This window comes from Heterodontus francisci, unplaced genomic scaffold (assembly GCF_036365525.1).
Source record: "Heterodontus francisci isolate sHetFra1 unplaced genomic scaffold, sHetFra1.hap1 HAP1_SCAFFOLD_837, whole genome shotgun sequence".
NCBI lineage: Eukaryota > Metazoa > Chordata > Chondrichthyes > Heterodontiformes > Heterodontidae > Heterodontus > Heterodontus francisci.
In genome coordinates, this window is record NW_027140645.1 from 264,657 (window position 1) to 281,608 (window position 16,952).

The 16,952-nt window shown below is 52.1% G+C and overlaps 1 protein-coding gene across 1 annotated transcript in view; it reads left to right on the forward strand.

Annotated features, from left to right (window-relative positions):
- The first annotated feature begins 36 nt into the window (after positions 1 to 36).
- amdhd2 (amidohydrolase domain containing 2) overlaps positions 37 to 16,952 on the forward strand; it is a 17,568-nt gene continuing 652 nt past the window's right edge. Inside the window, exons 1-8 of the mRNA XM_068025860.1 lie at positions 37 to 59; positions 5,024 to 5,129; positions 5,845 to 5,981; positions 6,356 to 6,495; positions 6,988 to 7,042; positions 7,580 to 7,792; positions 12,159 to 12,247; positions 15,149 to 15,293. Coding sequence (XP_067881961.1) covers positions 5,047 to 5,129; positions 5,845 to 5,981; positions 6,356 to 6,495; positions 6,988 to 7,042; positions 7,580 to 7,792; positions 12,159 to 12,247; positions 15,149 to 15,293 — 862 coding nt within the window. The 5' untranslated portion in view covers positions 37 to 59; positions 5,024 to 5,046. The remainder of the gene's footprint in view (positions 60 to 5,023; positions 5,130 to 5,844; positions 5,982 to 6,355; positions 6,496 to 6,987; positions 7,043 to 7,579; positions 7,793 to 12,158; positions 12,248 to 15,148; positions 15,294 to 16,952) is intronic.

Below are 16,952 nucleotides of genomic sequence, written 5' to 3' on the forward strand. Positions count from 1 at the left end.
TGTCGGAGAGTCATGTGATGCGGGGAGGGAAGCGGCGCGGCAGGTAAATGGATCGCGGGGTGAGCTCCGGAGGAAAGCCGCAGAGTTAGATTTGTATTTATATAGCGCCTTCCACATCCTCAGGATATTGTTTTGACAGCCAATGAATTGCTTTTGAAATGTAGCCGCTATTGTACGAAATGTGGCAGCCAATTTGCGCACAGAAAGATCCCACAAACAGTCAGTGTGATATTGACCGGGTAATATTGGTTCAGGACTAAATATTGTCCCCAGGAGAAGTCTAAAATAAAAGCAAAATACTGTGGATGCTGAAAATCTGAAATAAATCAGTGCTGGACATACTCAGCATGTCTGGCAGCTTCTGTGGAGAGAGATGAAGGGTCACTGACCTGAAACGTTAACTCTGCTTCTCTCTCTGCAGAGGCTGCCAGACCTGCTGAGTATTTCCAGCATTTTCTGTTTTTATTATTGGGGCGAACTCTTCTTTGAAATAATTTACATGATCTTTTATGTCTGCTTGAGAGGGCAGACAGATCCTCGATTTTAATATCTCATCCGAACCAAGGCACCACCAAGTGTCAGCGTAGCATATGTTCTTCAAGTCTCTCGAGTGGGACTTGAACCCACGACCTTCTGACTCGGTGGAATGAGGAGGGAATGGGAGAAGGGATGAGCCTAGGTTTCAGTACGGTGAGGCTCACCTACACAGTTACTGCTCCATGGCAGTGAAATCAGGAGAGACTGTGATCAGAAGCAAAGTGAACAGCAGACTGAAACAAAGCCCCCAGTTCTGATGTGCCTTGTGGTGCTTTCATGACAGTTTTGCAGAATTGGTGCAGAGTGCTTCTACAATCACCCGTATCGTGTGCAGAAAGCTGAATAGTAAAGAAGGTGTTTAGAATATAATAGTGTGAAAGCCTGTAACGTTACTGACAATGCAGCTCATGGGTTTAAGCTCCATTCTGGATTGGAGAATGTTGGCTGACATTTCAGTGCAGTAACTGAGGGAAGGGCTGTCTTTAGGATCAGATGTTATAAACTTGGGTCCCCTTTACCTGCTCAGGTGGATTTGGATTATTCAGTTGCTTTACCTGGAGGGAGGCAGAGTCCTATCCACAGCCTGTCCACCATCGTCCAGCTGGGTGGGACTGCTCTCACCTGGTTCCATTCTTATCTAATCGTAGCCAGAGAATCACTTGCAATGGCTTCTCTTCCTGCTCCCGCAACGTTACCTCTGGTGCCTCCCAAGGATCTCCCCTTTCCCCCCTCCTATTTCTCATCTACATGCCGCCTCTCAATGACATCATCTGAAAGCACAGCATTAGTTTTCACATGTACGCTGATGACACCCAGCTCTACCTCACCACCACCTCTCTCCACTCCTCCACTGTTGCTAAACTATCAGACTGTTTATCCGACACCCAGTACTGGATGAGCAGAAATTTCCTCCAATTAAATATTGGGAAGACTGAACCCATTGTTTTTGATCCCTGCTCCCTCAAAATCAGTTCCCTAGCTACTGACGCCCTCTCCCTGGCAACAGTCTGACATTATACTAATTTGCTCGCAACCTGGGTTAAACATTTCACCCCGAGATGAGCTTCAGACCTTGTATTCACACCATCATCTCGACCACCTGTTTCCACCTCTGTAACGCTCAACTTCGTCCCTGTCTCAGCTCATTCGCTGCTAAAACCCCCATTCATTTATTCATTACCTCTAGACTTGACTGTTCCAACACACTCCTGGCTGGTTTGCCACATTCTACCCTCTGTAAACTTGAGGTCATCCAAAGCTCTGTTGCCCGTGTCGTAAATCGCACTAAGTCCCATCCCCCATCACCCTTTTCCTCGCTGATCAATATTAGCAACGTCTTGATTTTACATTTCTCATCCTTGTTTTCAAATCCCTCCATGACCTCGCCCCTCCCTATCTCTGTAACCTCCTCCAGCCCTATAACCCTCTGAGCCCCCGTGCTCCTCTGATTTTGGCCTCTTGAGCATCCCCAATTTTAGTCGCTCCACCACTGGTGGCTGCACCTTCAGCTGCCTGGACTCTCAGCTCTGGAATACCCTCCCTGAACCTCTCCGCCTCTCCACCTTGCTTTCCTCTTTTAAGACGCTCCGTAAAACCCACCTCTTTGACCCAACTTTTGATCGTCAGACCTAATATCTCCTTTTGTGGCTCGGTGTCATGTTTTGTTTATTCATGCTCCTGTGAAGCATCTTAGGATGTTTTATTACATTCTTTCTTTTTCTTTTCTTTTTTCTTTCTTTTTCTTCTTTTGGGCCTCCTTATCTCGAGAGACAATGGATACGCGCCTGGAGGTGGTCAGTGGTTTGTGAAGCAGCGCCTGGAGTGGCTATAAAGGCCAATTCTGGAGTGACAGGCTCTTCCACAGGTGCTGCAGAGAAATTTGTTTGTTGGGGCTGTTGCACAGTTGGCTCTCCCCTTGCGCCTCTGTCTTTTTTCCTGCCAACTACTAAGTCTCTTCGACTCGCCACAATTTAGCCCTGTCTTTATGGCTGCCCGCCAGCTCTGGCGAATGCTGGCAACTGACTCCCACGACTTGTGATCAATGTCACACGATTTCATGTCGCGTTTGCAGACGTCTTTATAACGGAGACATGGACGGCCGGTGGGTCTGATACCAGTGGCGAGCTCGCTGTACAATGTGTCTTTGGGGATCCTGCCATCTTCCATGCGGCTCACATGGCCAAGCCATCTCAAGCGCCGCTGACTCAGTAGTGTGTATAAGCTGGGGATGTTGGCCGCCTCGAGGACTTCTGTGTTGGAGATACGGTCCTGCCACCTGATGCCAAGTATTCTCCGGAGGCAGCGAAGATGGAATGAATTGAGGCGTCGCTCTTGGCTGGCATACGTTGTCCAGGCCTCGCTGCCGTAGAGCAAGGTACTGAGGACACAGGCCTGATACACTCGGACTTTTGTGTTCCGTGTCAGTGCGCCATTTTCCCACACTCTCTTGGCCAGTCTGAACATAGCAGTGGAAGCCTTACCCATGTGCTTATTACATTAAAGGAGCTATATAGATATAAATTATCGTTCGTTATCCTGACCAATGCAGTGAACATCTGTTATTTTTATTTTACGGAACAAGTCTTTGCAATGAAGGTTACTGGATAACTCTGCGATTCTTCCCTGCTTTGCTGATTACTGCACTTGGTATTTAATGCCTTGCTCGTATTACAGAGCGATTTCTACATGATTGGGGGTCTCAGTGCTAAATTCAACCCCTGTTTATGCCCAGGGTGGATCTGATGATGCACGTGCTCTTTGTTCCATTGCTATCTTCAGGCTGAAGGTCTTGCCTGATGTTGGAGAAAGATTTGCAGAAGATAATGATGATGTGCTAATGTCCCATTGATACTGAACTGCCCTCAGTATAAACAGGGTGAATTCAGTCCATTGATCTGTAAAATCAAGTTAAGGCCTCAGCTTGTCTATACTTAAAATAAGACAGACTTTTTATTTTATTCGTTCATGGGATGTGCTGGCCAGGCCAGCATTTGTTGCCCATCCCTAATTGCCCTTGAGAAGGTGGTGGTGAGCTGCCTTCTTGAACCGCTGCAGTCTGTGTAGTGTAGGTACACCCACAGTGCTGTTAGGTAGGGAGTTGCAGGATTTTGACCCAGTGACAGTGAAGGAACAGCGATATTGTTCCAAGTCAGGATGGTGTGTGACTTGGAGGGGAACTTTCAGGTGGTGGTGTTCCCATGCATCTGCTGCTCTTGTCCTTCTAGTTGGTAGAGGTCGTGGGTTTGGAAGGTGCTGTCAAAGTCAGACTAGGGCAGGGTTTGTATTTAGTCTATATGCTGGAGCTGTCTTTGTGTGCTGGTTCGTGAGAATGTAAGAACATACGAGTTAGGAGCAGGAGTAGGCCATTCAGCCCCTCGAGCCTGTTCCGTCATTCAATAAGATCATGGCTGATCCAATTCCATTTCACCTTCCTACACAATCCCTGTATCCCTGAATTCCCTTAGTATCCAAAAATCCATCGATTTCAGTCTTGAAGATATTCAACGACTGAGCATCCAAAGTTCTCTGGGGTAGAGAATTCCAAAAGTTCACAACTCTTTGTATCAATTCAGTAAATCATCTTAATATAAAAGCAAAATACTGCAAATTCTGGAAATTTGAAATAAAAACAAAAATTGTTGGAAATACTCAGCAGGTCAGGCAGCATCTGCAGAGAGATAAACAAAGTTAAAGTTTCAGGTCAGTGACCTTTCATCAGAACTGGCAAAGGTTAGAAAAGAATTAGGTTTTAAGCAAGGGGAGGGGAGTGGGGGAGAGAACAAAGGGGAAGGTGTTTGATAGGGCAGGGGGAGATTAAATTGTCCTGGGGCAAAGGCAAAGCATGTGTTAATGCTTGTGGTGAAAGACAAAGCGTTAGTCCAGAGAGAGTGTTAATAGTGGAATAATGAGCAGCTCTGACATGAAAAGCAGGCACATGGTTTAAAAAAAATGAAATATTAAAAAAAGGCCAGTCATGCTGTGAAGTTATTGAACTCAATGTTCAGTCCGCAAGGCTGTAGAGTACCTAATCGAAAGATCAGGTGCTGCTCCTCGAGCTTGCGTTGATGTTCACTGGAGCACTCGAGCAGGCCAAAGTCAGAAATGTTGGCACGAGAGCAGGGGGAGTGTTGAAATGGCAAGCAATCAGAAGCTCAGGGTCATGCTTTCGGGCTGATTGGAGGTGTTCAAAGCGGTCACCCAATCTGCGTTTGGTCTCCCTAATGTAGAGGAGACGGCATTGTGAGCTGCGAATATAGTATACTAAATTGAAAGAAGTACAAGTAAATTGCTGCTTCACCTGAAAGGAGTGTTTGGGGCCTTGGATAGTGAGGGGAGAGGAGGTAAAAGGGCAGATATTACACCTCCTGCGATTGCTGTACAGTAAATCGTCCTGTTTGCTGCTAAGCCTGTTTCATCAGTAAAGACACAATTCGTCATGTCTAGCGCTGTGCCATGGTATCTTAACGGTTTTAATGATCTCTTGCAGGAAACTGGCTCCTCCGTTTAAAAATGCCATCCAATAAATCTGTCTCAGACGCCCCAATTACACAGTTCCAGAATTGCCATATTCTAAAGGATCACAAGTTGCAGAGGTCAGTAATGTGTCCCACCCCCCAGTGCATTTGGAAGGGTTATATATCAAGACAAGTGGTGTGTGGCTAGGAGGTGAGAATAAGCTAGGCCTCAGCTGTGATGCCGGCTGTAGTCGAGAAGCTTATGCAGCGAATTGCTGACAATCTTAAAGGTTGAGAATTAGCATTTGGATGTGTGGCAGAGATTAAACTCAATCATTGCTTCACCGAGAGTGATCAGAACAATGTTACACACAGTTCTGACAGATTTGCATTTATATAGCACCTTTCACACCCTCAGGGCATCCCAAAGTGTTTTACAGCCGATGACATACTTTTGGAATGTAGTGACTGTTGTAATGTAGGAAACGCAGTAGCCAATTTGTGCACAGCAAGATCCCACAAACAGCCATGTGATAATGACCAGATAATGTGATGTTGGTTGAGGGATAAAACATTGGTCAGGACACCGGGGAGAACTGCCCTGCTCTTCCTCGAAATAGTGCGATTGGATCTTTTACATCCACCTGAGGGCAAATGGGGATTTGATATAACGGCACCTCTGACAGTGGCAGCCCCTGGAGTGGGATTTGAACCCACAACCTCCTGACTCGGAGGTGAGAGCTGCCCACTGAGCCCCGGCACCGACAGTAAGAATTATTTGAGCTGGAAGCTTGAGCCAGCTCACGTGATTGAACAGGTCTCCGTTTACGCTCCGACTGTGTCTGTTTTGAAGGGAGGACCTTTGGATCCGTGAGGGGAAGATCCTGAACCCGGAGAAGCTGTTCTTTGATGAGAAAGGTTATGCGGACATTCAGGTTGATTGTAAGGGCAGCATCATTGCCCCAGGGTTCATTGACACACAGATCAATGGTGAGTGAAGACTTTGTGCACTTCTCCATTATGTCCTGCACCCCAGCCTTAATCCTTCGATAGCCCCTCAATGCCTCAAATTGAAAATTCTCAGCCTTGTTTTCAAATCCCCCCCACGGCCTCACCCCTCCCTATCTCTGGTCCCACAACCCTCCAAGATCTCTGCGCTCCTCCAATTCTTGCCAATTGCCCGTTCCCCCACTTCCTTCAGCCAATCAATAGCAAGACTGTCACCACTCCCTCTTAGTGCGCAGAATTCTCACGGATTTTCAGGGGACTCATTTTGCACCAAGAATTATTCCGGTAGCTTTGTGCTGCAAGCCATGGATCGTGTCTGAAGACTGTTGTCTGATGTGTTGATGCCCGGTTTCTAGGAGGATATGGATCTGACTTCTCATTGGCCACAGATGAGCTGAAGTGTGGGGTTTCCATGGTTGCTCGGAAGCTGCTGTCCACTGGAGTAACCTCTTTCTGTCCAACACTTGTGACCTCCCCAGTCTCAATCTACCACCAGGTTCGTCACATCACGTTACATCACACAGACTGTTCCCAGTGAGAGGAGCAAAGTTTGCCTGCGTGCAGGGAGAGATGGACTGGGTTTCTGAATAAATATGGGCCGAAGGGGTTGGGACAAGGAGCTGGGTGGGGGAGGGTGGGGGGAAGAGAGAGTGGGGGAGGAATAGAGGAGGGGGGGGGGAAGAGAGAGTGGGGGAGGAGTAGAGGAGAGAGTGGGGGAGGAGAGAGTGGGGGAGGAGTAGAGGAGAGAGTGGGGGAGGAGAGGGGGGGGAAGTGGAGAGAGGGAGGAGGAAGTGCTAATGGTATTGCTCATAATGTTAACAGTGATGGGTAAAATGTCACAGGAAGTCAGTCAGATCCGTGCAGGAGGTGTGTTATATACAAGGTTTCTAATGTAGTGAGGAAAATAATCAACCTGACCGTCTCATAGAATGATTGTTTCCAAATATTTAGCATTTTTAAAAACCTTTATAACTCTATTCCTTCACAGAATATTCCTCAAATTGAGGTGCAGGCCGGTGGGCCTCAGGGAGCAGGGATTTTGGGTGAGTTTTATGGATTTTCTCTTTGGCTCGCATCTGTCCTGATGCTCGGATAGTGAGATAGCGCTCTGCAACACACAGTCCGCAAGGAACCCGGCAGTGTGAACACACGGTCCCCGGTCCCCAACGTGAACACACGGTCCCCGGTCCCCAGTGTGAACACACGGTCCCCGGTCCCCAACGTGAACACACGGTCCCCGGTCCCCAGCGTGCAGTGCTCCCTCAGTACTGACCCTCCGACAGTGCAGCACTCCCTCAGTACTGACCCTCCGACATTGCGCACTCCCTCAGTACTGACCCTCCGACAGTGCGGTGCTCCCTCAGTACTGACGCTCCGATAGTGCAGTGCTCCCTCAGTACTGACCCTCCGATAGTGCGGTGCTCCCTCAGTACTGCACTGGGAATGCCAGGCTGGATTTTGTGCTCAAGATTCTTGATTGGGACTTTACCCACAACCTTCTGATTCAGAGGTGAGACTGAGGGACAGATCAGGAAGTGAAGGGGCTGTTCTGACAGGACTATTCTCTCTGCAATGTCCAGGTTTACACTTGGAAGGACCCTTCATTAGCAAAGACAAGAAGGGTGCTCACCCGGAGGAGTACCTGCGGTCGTTTGAGAAGCGGGGCTTCCAGGATCTGCTCGATACGTACGGCTCTCTGGACAATATCCGAATTGTCACACTGGCTCCTGAGCTTGACAGAAGTGAAGAGGTTATCAGGGAGCTGGTCAGCCGTGGGATTTGTGTCTCGCTGGGTGAGGATGGAGCAGCCAGAGGCAGCTTTTCACTTTGTTTCCCTTTGCTCGTCTCTTGTCTCCCATGTCTGCTGTTCTGACCGGGGAGAGAGCAGCCGTCAATCCACAGCTCTCACTGCTGTCGTCCTAGGTTTTGTCTTTTTCTCTCTCTTTGTCTGTCCCTCCCTCCCTCCCTCTCTCACTGGATGTATCTTCAATTAGAACACTATTGTCTGACTAACTTGATTGATTGAATTTTTCGAGGAGGTGACTAGATGTGTAGATGAGGGTAAAGCAGTTGATGTAGTCTATATGGAATTCAGTAAGGCTTTTGATGAGGTCTCGCATGGGAGATTGGTTAAGAAGGTAAGAGCCCATGGGATCCAGGGCAATTTGTCAAATTGGATCCAAAATTAGCTTAGTGGCAGGAGGCAGAGGGTGATGGTCGAGGGTTGTTTCTGCGAGTGGAAGCCTGTGACCAGTGGTGTACCACAGGGATCAGTGCAGGGACCCTTGCTGTTTGTAGTGTACATTAATGATTTAGATGTGAATGGAGGAGGTATGATCAGTAAGTTCGCAGGTGACACGAAAATTGATGGTAGTGAGGAGGAAAGCCTTAGATTACAGAACGATATAGTTGGGCTGGTAAAATGGGCAGAGCAGTGGAAAATGGAATTTAATCCTGAAAAGTGTGAGGTGATGCATTTTGGGAGGACTAACAAGGCAAGGGAATATACAATGGATGGTCGGACCCTAGGAAGTACAGAGAGTCAGAGGGACCTTGGTGTACTTGTCCATAGATCACTGGAGGCAGCAACACAGATAGATAAGGTGGTTAGGAAGGCATATGGGATACTTGCCTTTATTAGCTGAGGCATAGAATATAAGAGCAGGGAGGTTATGATGGAGCTGTATAAAACGCTAGTTAGACCACAGCTGGAGTACTATGTACAGTTCTTGTCACCACACCATAGGAAGGATGTGATTGCACTGGAGAGGGTGCAGAGGAGATTCACCAGGATGTTGCCTGGGCTGGAGCATTTCATCCATGAAGAGAGACTGGATAGGCTGGGGTTGTTTTCCTTGGAGCAGAGAAGGCTGAGGGGGGACCTGATTGAGGTATACAAAATTATGAGGGGCATTGATAGGGTAGATAGGAAGAAACTAAGAACTAGGGGGCATAGATTTAGGGTAAGGGGCAGGAGGTTTAGGGGGGATTTAAGGAAGCATTTTTTCACCCAGCGCGTGTTTGGAATCTGAAATACACTGCGTGAAGGGTGGTGGAGGCAGGAACCCTCTTAACATTTAAGAAGTATTTAGACGAGCACTTGAAACGCCATAGTATACAAGGCTACGGGCCAAGAGCTGAAAATGGGATTAGAATAGTTAGGTGCTTGATGGCTGGCACAGACACGATGGGCCGAAGAGCCTGTTTCTGTGCTGTTTTACTCTTTGACTCTGACTCTATGACTATTAATAGGGCCATTGGGGATATCTGTAAATTTGCAGGAACAGGGATTGAAACTTGACCTGTGACCTCCTGAGGCACCATGGATCGAATCGACCCGAGAGGGTAAAGGGCCGGTCACCTTGGGGCAGGTTGTGGGAGGGAGAGTGTGAGCTGTGGGTTAGGATGATGAGTTCTCTGTCCCTGTCTCTCTCTCTCTCTCTCTCCGACACTCTCTCTCCGACACTTGCTCTGTGTGTCTCTCTCTCTCTCCCCAACTCGCTCGCTCGCTCTCTCTCCGACCTCCCTCTCTCTCCGACGCTCGCTCGCGCTCTCTCTGACGCTCTCTCTCTGACACTCTCTCTCTCTCTCTCTCTCTATTTCAGACGCTCTCTCTCTCAGACGTGCTCTCACTCCCTGACGCGCTCTCTCCCCAACGCGCTCCCTCTCTCTCTGACGCTCTCTCTCTCTCTCTCCGACGCGCTCGCTCTCTTTCTCTCCGCTCGCTCTCTCTCTCCGACACTCTCTCTCTCTCTCTCCGATGCTGTCTCTTTCTCTCTCTCCGACTCCCTCTCTTTCTCTCTCTCCGACGCTCTCTCTCTCTGATGCGCTCGCTCTCTTTCTCTCCGCTCGCGCTCTCTCTTTCTCCGGCGCTCGCTCTCTCTCAGCGCTCGCTGTCTCTCTCCGATGCTCTCTCCGAGGCTGTCTCTGACGCTCTCTCCTACGCGCTCTCTCTCTCCGAATCTCCCTCTCCGACACTCTCTGGCACTCACTCTCTGACGTTCTCTCCGCCGCGCTCTCTCTCCGCCGCGCTCTCTCTCCGCCGCGCTCTCTCTCCGCCGCGCTCTCTCTCCGCCGCGCTCTCTCTCCGCCGCACTCTCGCTCTCCGCTCTGATGCTCTCTCTCTCTCTGAGCTCCCTCTCTCTCCGACGCTCTCTCTCTGTCCGATGCGTTCTCTCTCTCTCTGTCCGACAATCTCTCTCTCTCTCTCTCCCCGCTCTCTCTCTCTCTCCGCTCTCTCTGTCTCTCTCTCTCCGCTCTCTCTGTCTCTGACCCTCTCTCTCTCTCTCTCCGACGCGCTCTCTCTCTCTCCGACGCGCTCTCTCTCTCTCCGACGCGCTCTCTCTCTCTCCGACGCGCTCTCTCTCTCTCCGACGCGCTCTCTCTCTCTCCGACGCGCTCTCTCTCTCTCCGACGCGCTCTCTCTCTCTCCGACGCGCTCTCTCTCTCCGACGCGCTCTCTCTCTCTCCGACGCGCTCTCTCTCTCTCCGACGCGCTCTCTCTCTCTCCGACGCGCTCTCTCTCTCTCCGACGCGCTCTCTCTCTCTCCGACGCGCTCTCTCTCTCTCCGACGCGCTCTCTCTCTCTCCGACGCGCTCTTTCTCTCTCCGACGCGCTCTTTCTCTCTCCGACGCGCTCTTTCTCTCTCCGACGCGCGCTCTCTCTCTCCGACGCGCGCTCTCTCTCTCTGACGCGCGCTCTCTCTCTCCGACGCGCGCTCTCTCTCTCCGACGCGCTCTCTCTCTCTCCGACGCGCTCTCTCTCTCTCCGACGCGCTCTCTCTCTCTCCGACGCGCTCTCTCTCTCTCCGACGCGCTCTCTCTCTCTCCGACGCGCTCTTTCTCTCTCCGACGCGCTCTCTCTCTCTCCGACGCACTCTCTCTCTCTCTCCGCTCTCTCTCTCTCTCTCTCCACTGTCTCTCTTTGTCGCTCTCTCTCCGACGCTCGCTTTCTCTCTCTCCGACGCGCTCCGTCTCTCTGACACTCTTTCTCTCTCCCTCTCTCCGACGCTCTCCCTCTCTCCGACGCTCTCCCTCTCTCCGATGCTCTCTCTCTCTCCGACGCGCTCCCTCTCTCTGACACTCTCTCTCCGACGCTCTCTCTCTCTCTCCCCGATGCTCTCTCTTTCTTTCTCTCTGATGCACTTTTTCTCTCTCCCCGCTCTCTTTCTCTCTCTCTGTCTCTCACTCTCTCCGCTCTCTCTCTGTCCGATGCTCTCTTTCTCTCGACTCTCTCTCTCTCTCTCTCCAACGCACTCCCTCTCTCTCCGACACGCTACCTCTCTCTGACACTCTCTCTCTCTCTCTGCTCTCTCTCTCTCTCTGCTCTATCTCCGACGCGTTCTCTATCTCCGACGCGTTCTCTATCTCCGACGCGTTCTCTATCTCCGACGCGTTCTCTATCTCCGACGCGTTCTCTATCTCCGACGCGTTCTCTATCTCCGACGCGTTCTCTATCTCCGACGCGTTCTCTATCTCCGACGCGCTCTCTCTCTCACGCTCGCTCTCTCTCTCTCCAACGCTCGCTCTCTCTCTCTGACATTCTCTCTCTCTCTCCACTCTCTCTCTCTCCCCGACACACTCACTATCTCCAACACACTCTCTCTCTCTCCGACGCGCTCTCTCTCTCCGACACGCGCTCTCTCTCTGACGCTCTGTCTCTCTCTCTCTCTGACGCTCTGTCTCTCTCTCTCTCTGACGCTCTGTCTCTCTCTCTCCGACGCGCTCGCTCTCTCTCCGCTCTCTCTCTCCGCTCTCTCTCTCTCTCCGCTCTCTCTCTCTCTCCGCTCTCTCTCTCTCTCTCTGCTCTCTCTCCATCCGGCGCACTCTCTCTCTCCGACGCACTCTCTCTCTCCGTCGCTCTCTCGCTGTCTGACGTGCTCTCTCTCCGATGCTCTCTCTGTCTGACGCTCGCTCTCTCCGACGCTCTCTCTCTCCGTCTCCGACGCGCTATCTCTCTCCAACGCACTCTCTCTCTCCGTCGCTCTCGCTGTCCGACGTGCTCTCTCTGACGCTCGCTCTCTCCGACGCGCTCTCTCTCTCTCCGACTCTCTCCAACCCTCTCTCATAGAGGGAAGAATCTGTAGGAGGTTTGATTTAGTTTGAGGATTTATTTTCTGACCAATATAAAAGGTATTCTCTTTCATTAAACCTCTGCAGGACATTCTGTTGCCAATCTCTCTCAGGCTGAAGCAGCAGTGCAACATGGAGCTACCTTCATCACCCACCTCTTCAATGCCATGTTGCCTGTGAGTACAGATCCCCTGTAAACGCTCAGTGCAAACTGGGAGGGAGTTGGCCGGAGAGGCTCAGTGAGTCTCATCTCTGAATCAGAAGGTTGTGGGTTCAAGACCCACTCGAGAGACTCGAGCATTAATTCCCAGCGGACACTCTCAATGCAGTACTGAGTGAGTGCTGCACTGTTGGAGGGTCGGTAATGAGTGAGTGCTGCACTGTCGGAGGGTTAGTACTGAGGGAGTGCTGCACTGTCGGAGGGTCAGTACTGAGGGAGTGCTGCACTGTCGGAGGGTCAGTACTGAGGGAGTGCTGCACTGTCGGAGGGTCAGTACTGAGGGAGTGCTGCACTGTCGGAGGGTCAGTACTGAGTGAGTGCTGCACTGTCGGAGGGTTAGTACTGAGTGAGTGCTGCACTGTCGGAGGGTTAGTACTGAGTGAGTGCTGCACTGTCGGAGGGTTAGTACTGAGGGAGTGCTGCACTGTCGGAGGGTTAGTACTGAGGGAGTGCTGCACTGTCGGAGGGTCAGTACTGAGGGAGTGCTGCACTGTCGGAGGGTCAGTACTGAGGGAGTGCTGCACTGTCGGAGAGTCAGTACTGAGGGAGTGCTGCACTGTCGGAGGGTCAGTACTGAGGGAGTGCTGCACTGTCGGAGGGTCAGTACTGAGGGAGTGCTGCACTGTCGGAGGGTCAGTACTGAGGGAGTGCCGCACTGTCGGAGGGTCAGTACTGAGGGAGTCCTGCACTGTCGGAGGGTCAGTACTGAGGGAGTCCTGCACTGTCGGAGGGTCAGTACTGAGGGAGTGCTGCACTGTCGGAGGGTCAGGAATGAGGGAGTGCTGCACTGTCGGAGGGTCAGTACTGAGGGTGTGCTGCACTGTCGGAGGGTTAGTCCTGAGGGAGCGCCACAGTGTCGGAGGGTCAGTACTGAGGGAGCGCCACAGTGTCGGAGGGTCAGTACTGAGGGAGTCCTGCACTGTCGGGGGGTCAGTACTGAGGGAGTCCTGCACTGTCGGAGGGTCAGTACTGAGGGTGTGCTGCACTGTTGGAGGGTTAGTACTGTGGGAGGGTCAGTACTGAGGGAGTGCTGCACTGTCGGAGGGTCAGTACTGAGGGAGTCCTGCACTGTTGGAGGGTCAGTACTGAGGGAGTCCTGCACTGTTGGAGGGTCAGTACTAAGGGAGTCCTGCACTGTCGGAGGGTCAGTACTGAGGGAGTCCTGCACTGTCGGTCAGTACTGAGGGAGTCCTGCACTGTCGGAGGGTCAGTACTGAGGGTGTGCTGCACTGTTGGAGGGTTAGTACTGAGGGAGCGCCACACTGTCGGAGGGTCAGTACTGAGGGAGTCCTGCACTGTCGGAGGGTCAGTACTGAGGGAGTGCTGCACTGTCGGGTCAGGAGTGAGGGTGTGCCGCACTGTCGGAGGGTCAGTACTGAGGGAGTGCTGTACTGTGGGAGGGTCAGTACTGAGTGAGTGCTGTACTGTCGGAGGGTCAGGAATGAGGGTGTGCTGCACTGTCGGAGGGTCAGTACTGAGGGAGTCCTGCACTGTCGGAGGGTCAGTACTGAGTGAGTGCTGCACTGTCGGAGGGTCTGCACTGAGGGAGTGCTGCACTGTCGGAGGGTCAGGAGTGAGGGTGTGCTGCACTGTCGGAGGGTCAGTACTGAGTGAGTGCTGTACTGTCGGAGGGTCAGGAATGAGGGTGTGCTGCACTGTCGGAGGGTCAGTACTGAGGGAGTCCTGCACTGTCGGAGGGTCAGTACTGAGTGAGTGCTGCACTGTCGGAGGGTCTGCACTGAGGGAGTGCTGCACTGTCGGAGGGTCAGGAGTGAGGGTGTGCTGCACTGTCGGAGGGTCAGTACTGAGTGAGTGCTGCACTGTCGGAGGGTCTGCACTGAGGGAGTGCTGCACTGTCGGAGGGTCAGGAGTGAGGGTGTGCTGCACTGTCGGAGGGTCAGTACTGAGTGAGTGCTGCACTGTCGGAGGGTCAGGAGTGAGGGTGTGCTGCACTGTCGGAGGGTCAGTACTGAGTGAGTGCTGCACTGTCGGAGGGTCTGCACTGAGGGAGCTACATCTTTCGGATCAATGTAAAATATCCCCTGGCAGTAGTTTGAAGAAGAGTAGGGGAGTTCCCCCCAGTTTCCTGGTCACTATTTATCCCTCAATCATTACTGAAACAGATTATCTGGTCATTATCACATTGCTGTTTGTGGGATCTTGCTGTGTACAAAATGGCTGCTGTGTTTCCTACATTACGACAGTGACTACACTTCATAAAGCTCTTGGCGAGGCCTGTGATTGTGAAAAGTGCGATATAAATGCAAGTCTTTTTTAAATTCTCCTCTGCTCCTATTGGTTGCTTTCCGTGGTAACCTGGGATTATTGTTCCCAGGCCGGTGACTATTGGGCTGAGGATTTAACTTACTGATGAACGATGTCTCTGCCACTTCGTGGGGATTTAAATGTTGCTGAGAATTCCTTCAAGCAGTGAAAGTAAAAGAAAGCCTTTCACAACCGCAGGTCATCCCAAAGTGCTTTGCAGCCAATGAAGTCGTTTCTGAAGTGTAGTTACTGTTGCAGTGCAGGAAACGAAGCAGCCAATTTGCGCACAGCAAGATCCCACAAGCAGCAAAGTAATGAATAGTGGGCAGGGCACAGGGAGGTTTGCACCGTTGGATGTATTCATTGCCGGAGTCGCATTCCACAAGGTCAGGACATGTATCCTGGGAAGGGGAGGGTGTTTGTGGCCCGGATTGTGTACCGGTCAGTATAATGCCCTCTGAAATCCCTCCCTGCCCTGGAAACGGAATTCTGTGGGGGATTAAGCGGTTGGCTCTCTTTCTCCGAGTGTAACTTGTTGTTTTCTGTGAGCTGTAACCCAGGTGGTTTTATACCTCCACCTCCGTTCCCCCAGTTTCACCACAGGGACCCGGGAATCGTGGGTCTGCTGACCAGCAATCAGATTCCGGCCGGACAGTCCGTTTTCTATGGAATGATTGCCGATGGGATCCACACCAATCCTGCAGCGCTGAGGATCGCTTACCGAGCGCACCCCAAAGGTAACATTTCACGAAGCGATTGCCCCCTCACTCCTGTATCACTAACTGAGGCTAATGTCACTCTGTGTTCCAATCAGTAGCTGGTAATGGAGGAGCAACGGAGATTCTCATTCCGCGTCATTCCATGCCCCAAGTCCAGCTCCGCATTACACAGTTCATGATCGCGACGCGGAGCTTTTGTCACATGACCTCCTGCCTCCAAAGCTGCCATTGGCCACTTGACGCCCATCCTCGCCAACCCCAACCCCTCTTCCCATTGGTCACTAGCCTCACGGAAACTCACTTCCAAGGCCACTTGGAAAGTGAACAGACTCGGTTTCCCAGAGGGGTGATTTTTTTTTTTGACTGTCAATCAAACAGAATCTTTCCCCCCATCTCCAACATTGTTGTAACTTATAAAAATGTGCAAAGGAAATGGATTAAAATGCCATTTTTTAACGTCGCGATGATTTCTCTCCCGGATCCTGGAGAATAATCTCCGATTCCTGCCAACTCCAGTCAAATCCTGGATTGTTGGCAACCTTATTGGGAGACGCTGTCTAGCCGGGTCTGAAGGGGACAGTCTGGGAGAAGGTGTCTAGCCGGTTCCGGAGCGGTCAGTTGGGGAGAAGGTGTCTAGCCGGTACCGGAGGGGTCAGTTGGGGAGAAGGTGTCTAGCCGGTTCCGGAGCGGTCAGTTGGGGAGAAGGTGTCTCGCCGGCTCCGGAGGGGTCAGTTGGGGAGAAGGTGTCTAGCCGGTTCCGGAGCGGTCAGTTGGGGAGAAGGTGTCTAGCCGGTTCCGGAGGGGTCAGTCTGGGAGATGGTGTCTAGCTGGTTCCAGAGGGGTCAGTCTGGGAGATGGTGTCCAGCCGGTTCCGGAGGGGTCAGTCTGGGAGATGGTGTCTAGCCGGTTCCGGAGGGGTCAGTCTGGGAGATGGTGTCCAGCTGGTTCCGGAGGGGTCAGTCTGGGAGATGGTGTCTAGCCGGTTCCAGAGGGGTCAGTCTGGGAGATGGTGTCTAGCCGGTTCCGGAGGGGTCAGTCTGGGAGATGGTGTCTAGCCGGTTCCGGAGGGGTCAGTCTGGGAGATGGTGTCTAGCCGGTTCTGGAGGGGTCAGTCTGGGAGATGGTGTCTAGCCGGTTCCGGAGGGGTCAGTCTGGGAGATGGTGTCTAGCCGGTTCCGGAGGGGTCAGTCTGGGAGATGGTGTCTAGCCGGTTCCGGAGGGGTCAGTCTGGGAGATGGTGTCTAGCCGGTTCCGGAGGGGTCAGTCTGGGAGATGGTGTCTAGCCGGTTCCGGAGGGGTCAGTCTGGGAGATGGTGTCTAGCCGGTTCCGGCAGGGGTCAGTTTGGGAGATGGTGTCTAGCCGGTTCCGGAGGGGTCAGTCTGGGAGATGGTGTCTAGCCGGTTCCGGCAGGGGTCAGTCTGGGAGATGGTGTCTAGCCGGTTCCGGAGGGGTCAGTCTGGGAGATGGTGTCTAGCCGGTTCCGGCAGGGGTCAGTCTGGGAGATGGTGTCTAGCCGGTTCCGGCAGGGGTCAGTCTGGGAGATGGTGTCTAGCCGGTTCTGGCAGGGGTCCGTCTGGGAGATGGTGTCTAGCCGGTTCCAGCAGGAGTCAGTCTGGAAGCACTGCTGTTCACTCTGTCTCTCAGGCAGTGTCTGAGCCTGTCAGTGACTCCACCCC